This window comes from Cyphomyrmex costatus, unplaced genomic scaffold (assembly GCF_001594065.2).
Source record: "Cyphomyrmex costatus isolate MS0001 unplaced genomic scaffold, Ccosl1.0 scaffold1370, whole genome shotgun sequence".
NCBI lineage: Eukaryota > Metazoa > Arthropoda > Insecta > Hymenoptera > Formicidae > Cyphomyrmex > Cyphomyrmex costatus.
The window spans coordinates 6,001-16,577 of NW_017275359.1; the positions used below are offsets into that span (position 1 = coordinate 6,001).

At 35.1% G+C, this 10,577-nt stretch overlaps 1 protein-coding gene across 1 annotated transcript; it reads left to right on the top strand.

Annotated features, from left to right (window-relative positions):
• On the top strand, positions 1-1,781 carry LOC108782912 (zinc finger BED domain-containing protein 4-like). The gene is made up of 4 exons (XM_018551309.1): positions 1-311; positions 497-781; positions 910-1,434; positions 1,541-1,781. The coding sequence occupies exons 1-4, from the start codon at positions 1-3 to the stop codon at positions 1,779-1,781; spliced, it is 1,362 nt and encodes a 453-aa protein (XP_018406811.1).
• The last annotated feature ends 8,796 nt before the right edge of the window (positions 1,782-10,577 follow it).

Genomic DNA, 10,577 nt, shown 5'->3' on the forward strand with positions numbered 1-10,577 from the left:
ATGAATTCACCTGTTTGTGTTTTACCTGTATCAACTGTACCATCTACATCGAATGTTGAAGTATCTGTTTCAGTTATATCTTCAAAGACGTCTAAACGTGACACAGAAGTAATAACTAATAACTTAAAATCACAAAAATATCCTGCTGATTCAAAGCGTGCTAAAGAAATTACTGAATCACTGATACAAATGTTAGTGGAGGATGTTCGTCCATTCTCAATGGTAGAAGATATCGGATTTATTAAATTTGTGAATTCATTAAATAAAAGATATAAGTTACCAAATAGAAAGATTTTAAGCACTACATTATTGCCTGAACTATACCGAGCGAAATGTGCACAAATTAAAAAATCTTTATCAAAAGTTAATTGTATTCACCTTACAGTAGATTTATGGACTGATACTCATCGACAAATATCATATTTTGGAACTACTGCACATTACATTATAGATGGACAATTGCGTGATAGCATTTTACAAACTTCTTATTTTCCAGAACGTCATATGCTCAAAATTTACGAGATAGTATAGTTGAAATGGCAGAAATTTGGGATATATCAACGAAAATTAAAGTTATTGTAAGTGACAATGGTAGTAACATTGTTAGCGCAATAAATATGTCACCATGGCATCAAATTTCATGTTTTGCTCATACTTTAAATCTCGTTGCTCAAAGTGCATTGAAGAATACTGAGTCAATTGTTAATGTTCTTCAAAAATGCAGAAATATTGTTATTGTATTTAAAAATAGTAACACTACAACAGAATTATTACGAAAAGCGTAAATTAGTCAAGGAATAATTACTCCGCTTAGTTTGAAAAGAGACGTACCAACACGATGGAATTCCACGTATCTCATGTTAAGTCGTATAATTGAATTGCGAAATATCTTGCCTGCGGTTCTCACAGCACAAAAAGATGTATGATTGCGTATGAAGAATGGGAAATGATTATTGGTATAGTAAATGTACTAAAACCATTATACCTAGCAACTAAAGAAATGTCTGGTGAACATTATGTAACCAAATCAAAAGTTATACCTATTCTTGGATGCATTGATTCTGCCTTAAAAGCTTTTAATTTATCGAATGATGTTGAATTACTCCGATCTAATTTGTTATGTGAACTTGATAAAAGATTTGGAAATATTGAAACAAATTCTATTTACGCTATTGCAACATTGTTGGATCCTCGTTTCAAAAACGTTGTGTTTAAATCCAAAGTATGCATTAAAATGGCAAAAACTAAATTATTATGTGAATGTGAGAATCCATATGTTGAAAGTAATAATTCTGAAGAAAATACCGAGTTAATAGAATTGAATAATGAAATTTCGAACAGTGATACAGATACTTTATGGGCAACATTTGATCAAACAATTGAAGAGACAGGCACCGATAGTATTTCTTCTTCGGCAAAACGAGAATTACAAAGGTAAAATTATTCATTACTTTGTAATGTTATAGTAAGATATTAGATTTATATAATAAATAATTGCTACCACTCTCCCCAACAATACAAAAAACTTGATTGTACGTAGGTACTTACATTCCAAAGTAATTCATAGAAAATATAATCCACTTACATGGTGGACGACAGAGGGAAGGAGAAATTATCCAAACCTGGAACAAGTTGCATTACAATACCTATGTATACCAGCAACGTCGGTTCCCAGTGAAAGAGTTTTCTCAAAAGCTGGACAAATTCTTTCCGATAGAAGGACGCGGTTGCAGCCAAAGCATGTGAATATGCTCACTGTTTTGAGTGCCAATAAAGATTAAGAATAATTTGAAAGAAAAGTGTTTAATTAATTTTTAGTTTTTAAAATAATATTAATCATATGCTCAATTAATTAAAGTTAATTGTATGTTCTACAGATATAAAAATTGTTCCTATTTTTCAAATAAAAATAAATATTGTTTAGTTATTGTTATTTAACTTTTTATGTAAGTGTTATTTAATATTCTCATTTTGCGTTAAATTAACACAAAAATATGAAATATGTATGTATGTGAAATTATCGATATCTTAACGATATTATCGATAAATTGAAATTAATCGATATATTATCGATAACGTATCGATAATCGATAATAACATCTCTAGTCGGAGGTCGCCTTCAATTTTCTTCACTACCTGAACTAAGCAAACATCCTTTAAATACTTCCTCGGAAGTCTCCATTAACTCTACTAATAATTTCTGATGCCCATCATCGTACAATGCATGGAGGCACTCAAATAACTATATCGTTCATCCGAAGTCAATATTGGATCATCGGAGGACGTGCACCAGTTAGATCCTTTATCTTAAAATGCGTACGTTGTGCTCGATATAGACAAACCAAAGCTCAACAAATAATGGGGCAAGTTCCTCCGGAACGGTTAACTCCGTCTCGTCCATTTTTAAACTCCGGCGTTGATTATGCTGGTACACTTTTTCTCAAAAACTGGAAAGGTAGAAACTTTTCGAACATACAAGGCATGGATAGTTCTTTTTGTATGCCTTTCAACTTCTGCAGTTCATCTCGAAATTGTAACTGATTGTATTGCTGAAGCGTTTATTGCTTCTTATAAACGGTTCACTTCTAGAAGAGGAATTTGTGCAACTCTAGTTAGTGACTGTGGAACTAATCTTAAAGGAGCAGATGTCGAGCTTCAAAATCTTTTCCCAACACCTCAAAAGAATTAGGAAAGCTTGCTTCACTTCTCTCAAATGACGGCACATTATGGAAATTTAATCCTCCCTCCGCACCGCATTTCGGTGGAAAATGGGAAGCAGGAGTGAAATCTGTCAAGTACCATCTCAGAAGAATCGTTGGAAATCATATACTAACTAATGAAAAAATGACAACATTACTAACTCAAATCGAAGGAATTTTAAATTCAAGACCATTATGCCCCTTCACAGATGACCAAGAAGATCTTCAAGCCTTAACTCCTGCACACTTTCTCATAGGAGATACATTGTCAACTATTCCTGAGCCATCTTTGGAAGCCATTAAAATTTCGCATCTTTCACGATGGCAACTTACTAAACAAATGTTAGATTCCTTTTGGTCCCACTGGTCAAAGGAATTTTTACAGCGAAATCTTGCTATATATAAATGGAACAAAGACAGCTCCCCCTTAAAAGAAGGAACTCTTGTTTTAATTACTGATGAACAATTTCCCCCTTCCAAGTGGCCGTTAGGTCGAATTGTCACCTCTCATCCTGGCAAAGATGGAAAAGTTCGCGTTGTAACAGTTCGTACCCAGACCTCAATTCTGAAACGACCTATTGTCAAATTATGTTCATTGCCAGTCTTAGACTCAAATATCTAATTCGTTCGTTAATTTCTATTAACGAAGGCGGGCGGAAATGTTCAAAAAATCAAAGCTAACCGCGCGTCGACGCCTCGTATCGACGAGGCGGTTGCTTAGTGACGGCGTTACTCGCTTTTTGTTGTTAATCTTCCTTGTAAGTAAGAAAGAGTTTTGTGTTTTTAGCTCTTCATTAATTACGAATATATTTAATTCTGCAAAGGATAAAACATACAAAGAAGGATCTCGACCATAGATTACTTATCTTAGTTATCTGTTGATAACATTTCAAAGGGGATTTTATCCAAAAGATCAATTCGCACAATATATAAATACTCAACTTAAAGGAAATCTCTCTCAATCAGATTTTCTAGCAAAAGGTTAGCATGCATCTAATTTGTTGTCTCTCTCCTTTTCTTTCTCTCTTATTGTACATTTGTAAGGTCTCACTATCTAAGAATGTGCTCGAGCCTACAAAAGATGAATCTCAAAATTCTTAGTTTATCTCTCTATCTCTCTTTCTCTTGTAAGGTCTCATTTATTAAGTTACCGTTCGAGCCTACAACAATTCTTTATCAAAGTTAATTCTCTCTACCTTGTAAGATATTGTATTTAAAGATTGTGTTCGAACCTACAAGATAATAGTTTAAAATGCAAACAATGTAAATGTAACAATGTATAACCTATCTCAAAATATTGAACTCACAATTAATTGATTATTCTTTATTTCGTCAGCTGTTGCCGTAAATGTATTCACAGTTATAGAATAAAATAATCTTTTTAGAAGACCGTAATTTTTATTATTCTATCTAAATCTATAATGTTTTACAGACATAATGTAATGTGAAGTGATGTAATAATGTGATAAGCTAGTAATATGTTAGTGGCCCAAAGACCAAGCGAATAGGATATTAGGATAAGGTAGTATTTACGGAGGAGCGTATACAAGGTATGAAAGAATGTGTGTGGTTAAGCAATATTGTAAACCAAGTCCCCTTCTTGGCTATTATGTAAAAGCTGAAGCGAATAAAATTTTATTCTTCTATTCTTCTGAACAAAGACGACTCGCTATAATTGGCCAGCCTGATAAAAATAAGTAAAATAACATATGCTCAACATGACACATTTAATTCTACCTCGGATACAATTTTCGGCTCATAAACCTAACTATTCATAATATATTTTTGAGATCAATATAATAAACAGATGCTTATTCATTGTGGTGAGAAATTACACTATAAACCTCGAGAAGTAGGTCGATATTTATGTTGTATGCATTTACCCGTAAGAATAAAACGGATAGGATGCGCGTATGCGCATCAGCAGTAAAAAATGAATATTGGAACATTACCTTTACATACAGGTACACAATAGTTATCTTAAGGCGAGAATTAGACTATACGCATTGAAGATTGAGATTTAACCTATCGAAATGATAGCAGCTAAAATTCCTTTGTCCTTATTGGCCAAATTTCAGTCTTAAATCTCAATCTTCAATGCCTATAGTCTGATACCGGCGTAATAAGTTCTGCAAACAGAAATGGACAGGATTCGTATTTGCATCGGAGGACAGAAACGGACAGGATGCGAATACGCATTTGCGGACAGAAACGGACAGAATTCGTATTCGCATCGGAGGACAGAAACGGACAGGATTCGAATACGCATTTGCGGACAGAAACGGACAGAATACGTATCCGCATTGGCAGACAGAAACGGACAGAATACGTATCCGCATCAGCGGACAGAAACGGACAGAATGCGTATCCGCATCGGCAGACAGAAACGGATAGGATTCGAATACGCATTTGCGGACAGAAACGGACAGAATGCGTATATGTACTCAATAGCAGTCAGAAACGGACAGGATCGGTGTACGTATATACAGTTAGAAACGGATAGAAAAAGCAGTCGTCCATCCGTTTCTAGGAACCGATATATTGTGAACACATTCTATCTGTTTCTGTCCGTAGTTGCAGTAGCAAAAACGCATTGTAAAGCAGATAGAAACGGATAGATGCGTTTTCTATCTGTTTTCGTCCGTAGTTGCAGTAGCAAAAACGCATAGTAAAGCAGATAGAAACGGATAGATGCGTTTTCTGTCTGTTTCTGTCCGCAATTTTAACCAGGGATGTAGCCTTTGAAAATGAGGTGAATCTTTATTTTATTCTAATCTAATCTTATTATTCATTATTTATAAGTAATACTTTTCGTACTTCAAGTGTCGAAAAAATTACTGCGTACAAGCTTCGACATTACTTCTAAGTAAACAACGAGAAACTCATCAGTCTTTTGAGAGCAGGCCGCCATGTTCTTTTTCCGAGTCATTAACAGATTGGTACTCTAAAATTACAAGCAATTATTTTTCATTGCACGGGCTAATATAAATTAAATAAATTTCAAATCAAATCTCAATAACCGACTTTTATATTTTGTGCACTAAGAATAACATATTGCAGAAATTTTTTAGAAAACTGTAATATGCAAATTGTAATCTGTTTTACTTATATGTATGTATGTTCATTTTGAATTTGCACCTTGAATGATCTATTAGTTACTTTTCGTGGTACATATTCAACATAGAAAATATACTTTATGTACGTTTATTGCAGTTATTTTCAAGAAAACTGTAATATTTTAATTGTAATCTGTTTTACTTATATGTAGGTATGTTCATTTTGAATTTGCACCTTGAATGATCTGTTAGTTACTTTTCGTGGTAATATATTATATTAGATAGTATCATTTAAAGTATTAAAGGTTTATTAGGTTACATTATTAGATAATCATTTTAATTTAGAAAAGTTCAAATTTTTGGGGTTAATTTTCAAAGGTTGTAATTTATTGGGTTTTTTATTTTGCGGTTAGGTAATCGTTTTAATTTAGAAAGGTTTAAATTTTTGCGGTTAGCTTTCAAAGGTTTAAATTTGTTGGGTTTTTTAATTTGCGAGGATCTATTTTTGAACATGGCTTGACCTTTTCATTTTAATGATATTTTAGGATTAATATAATAATATTTATATTTAGCGTACATACTTCTCACGGTACCTACTAACAATCGACCGCAGTACTTTTTGCAATTCCGCTAGATCGCGTTAATTAACAATTGTTTATGGATTCATTCAAAACTTGACACGCGTACTCTCGGCACTACCTATTTTCGATTTACTAAGTTACAATTTGTATTTAAATCAAACCCTTAATTAACATTTTTGGGGCTATTTCCATAATGAACGTATTTGCTTAAAACTTAGCACATGTGCATGTTACGTTGCCCACTTTGACTTGACCGCGGTACATTTTCTTATTTTATAAAGCAACAGAGGCGTCTTTTCGTTCTGATACCACAGTACCGTTTGGTTAGGAGTGTTTCGGGCTGTGACGTCACAAACAGATACCATTATCGAAAATGACATTTCACTGCCACTATGGAAACAGGAATAGTTCTTAGTATAATTGTGGCGGTAAATATGGATCAGAAAACAAAGTTAGCCTTAATGATACAATTATTTGAAGGGGACACCTCTGATGATGACTTACTTACCATAGCATGTAGTAAGTCGGGAGCAGCGTGTAATGTTGCTATTTCAAAAGAGGATATATCCTCTGTATGCAGCAGCATTTTAGGTTAGGACATTTATGCGGCGAAGAATGGGTCCAGTATTATTTGGATTTTGATTTTCTCCAGCTATTTCGGTAAAAATTACAGAAAATTCTATGTGATACTTCCGACATCAAGGGACACGGTAGTGTCTCGCGCCAAGTGAACGCGAAGCGCGAGACCGCACGTGTATCTTTACGCGAGTCGATGAGTTCCGTGTACCCGAGATTATCGGATCCAATAAATGGCTGAATTTATCAACTTTTATATATCCGTAATTTAGTTTTAGTGTTTAAATTATATTATAAATATGTTTTTATTGTCTACGTACCCTACGAAGGAAGATATCTCGATGTGAAGATGAAATGTCAAAAATTTTAACATCGGAAATGTTGTCCTTTTCACGTTTTAAACGATAGACGGCGTTAAATTGTTGTCCTTTTCACGTTTTAAACGGCAGACGGCGCTTGCTAGCATATTTTATTTTATATCGATTAGCTGTCAACGTAATGACATTAGATAGATAAAAATCAACGATAGCAAAGGAGGATTTTTGTATCCTGTTATAAAGCAGTCAATGTCTTGAAAGTTCACGGAAAAAGTGTTCGAGGCTATGCTTTGAACTGTACTGTCGCCTCTCAAGCAATGCCGAAGAGGATAACGAACGCGAAAATCGCATGTCTAGACTTCTCGTTGCAAAAAAGCTGATCTGAAAAGAATTGCTAAAGCTACAGGTGTGCAATTTCTAATTTCGCTAATCAACATAGAAGGAGAGGAGAGTTTTGATGCTAGTTTTATATAAATTCTCACGGAATTATAATTAGTACCTAAGATACAGTTCGATCGTTAAAGGCATTTTATTGGTTGTGTTTCTCACGGTCTTATAAGATTTAATATTTAAATATTGTTTCCTTTTATTTTAAGGCCAAAGGCACGCACAGTGAGCTCTATTATTATATTATAGCTCTATTATTATATTGTATTATAATGTTTTTTTTTTTAATATCTGGAGACACGGTAGTGTCTCGGCGCTAAGCCAAGCGCGCGACACTGCCATGCCTCCTTTATGCGACACGGAGATTTTTCGGGGTCGAGATGATCAGATCTCAGTAACGGCTGAACCGATCAAGTTCTACATACGCTCAATCGACAGGAAATACTTAAATTGTATGATAAAAGTGCTTTCATTTTTCTTTCTACGTGCCCTACGAGCGGAGATATCACAACGCAAAGTCCAGATCTGTGAATTTTCACGTTTCATTTTTTTAAGATACGTCTTTATTATCGTCAACCAGAGAAAATGTCCATCTCGTTTTTTCGATAATAGAGGGCCTTTGACTTCATGTGTTATCTCACTCTATCTATTCTATCATCTCACTCTATAACCAGCAGACCAGTGTTGCATGGTGGGTGCGATCCACTAGACACTTCAAACGCTTCAGACGCTATTGCTACAAATACTTCCGATAGAGGGATCCGTTAGCGTTACTAACGTTGCCAATACTACACAAGTGGATCAATCGTGAAGTGTTGGAAGTGTTATTATTGAACGTAACCTGCTAAAAAATCTCTTAACCATCGTATTCCTAGGCTGTGGAAGACATAATTCATGTTAATATGGAGACGAACGTGGCATTACGTGGTTATATTATACATTCTTACCTTCATTAACCTTTCTTGCATCTTCTTCGGAAACTTCTAAAGTATGAATATCTCCGGTATTAACATCTATTAATTGTATAATCGGCATTACTTTTAATTTCGATCAATATAAAACGTTAAAACCAAACGAAATCACGAAACACAGGTTATAGTTAATTGATATTTCTGATTATTTCCCGCGCTTTTGTGCATTCAAAATATCGCTTCAGCCGTACTATCTCTTCGGCAGAAGCATTTGCAGCACGCTGGAAGTGAAAACCTATGACGTCATATATGACATCGTATCTGCTATAGAAACGCTTCGAAGGGTCTAGTGGATCACATCTGAAGCACTTCGAAGCGTTTGAAGCGTCTAGTGGATCGCACCCGGTGTATCACATATGAGATGCGCGCGCGTTTTAAATCTTACAATTAATATTCAATATAATATAAAATAATTATTAATAATATATATATAAGATATATATATATATATATATATAAATATTAAAATTGAAATATTGAAATATAGAAATATATATTCGTCGTCGATTGATTTCGAGGAAGTAAGTGTCTAGGTGTTCGCCAGTCGCCTTCGAGGAAATGAATGTCTAGGTGTTCGCCGTCGAGGAAGTGGGTGTCTACGTGTTTGATTTCGAGGAAGTGAGTGTCTAGGTGTTTACCTTCGAGGAAGTGGGTGTCTACGTGTTTGCCTTCGAGGAAGAAAGTGTCTACCATAAGTGTTCGCCTTCGAGGAAGTAAGTGTCTAGGTGTTCGCCGTCGAGGAAATGGGTTTGTTTGTAAGAAACGTCGTCGTTGTCGTCGTCGTCATTGTTGCCAGCTACGGAGTGAGGAAGTGCATTCTAAAATTTTTGGCGCAAGAGATAAATGTGGTCGTGACGGATATCTATAAATCTATAATATCGATCGCTGCGATATGTACGATCGTTAAAGTCGGATGTCGGATTATTAAGTGTCTCGGCAATAACAAAGGATTGAGGTTAGGAACTCTGTCACATCGATAGAATAGACGAATACGGAAGTGAGGTTAGAATAAATATCGATCTCTGCGATCTGTACGATCGTTTAAGTCGGATAAATAAACTTGGATGTGACTAATGCAAAGCTTGTTTACAATAATGTTGCCCTAAATAAGAGTGGTATCAAAATAGTTGACAAGCGCAGTAGTACATTACAATAATAAAAGTACATTAAATTCTGAAGGTAATGCAATGCAACCGACACTTTCGACGTTAGAAAACAAACTGATATATCATTGAAGGTGCCAGTTCAAAGTGAACATTCATAAAATGTATATTCTTTTGTCGCATACATACGTAATAATGATTTAACAACACATGCACACTAGATGTTTATAATAATAATGTTAAATCATTATTATTTCGTATATATGCAACAAAAGAATATACATTTTATGTATGTTTACTATGAACTGGCACCTTCAATAGTATATGAGTTATTTTTCATGGTAATAATGTATAATCCTCATAATATTAGTTACTAATTATAATAATAATTTGTAAATGTGTGTTTATGAAGATACACGTGATTGAAAACTGGTTAACTCACACACATGTGCTCCAAACTCTTGAAACAAATATAGTGTTCTAGGGGAGTGATAGTGTTACGTCCAAGCTCCGATTCCGGGAGGAGCTGCGGAAGGGCGCAACGAACTCTGCCCGAGATTCGGTCACGCTCGATCCCCAAATTTCGGAAGGGGCAACGGAGGAGCGTCACCGAGTTCGGGCTCTCGCAGGTACACACCGTGGAGTGTCCTGCGAGTCGATCGTACCTTTAAATGCTCCGGAAAATGGGTCAGTGTCTCGAAAGAGACACTATGACGCCTTTTTCCGAGAGCGGTCACGATCGTTGGTCCTTTAATTTAGGTCAGGGAACTTAATCCCTTTTACCTGGGAGTGGACCTGTGCGATCTAACGGGAATGGATGAAGGAATACGAGAAAGGGTTTAAGAAATTAAATTAAAACGGGTTTTGCATTTTAAAATTAAATTTCT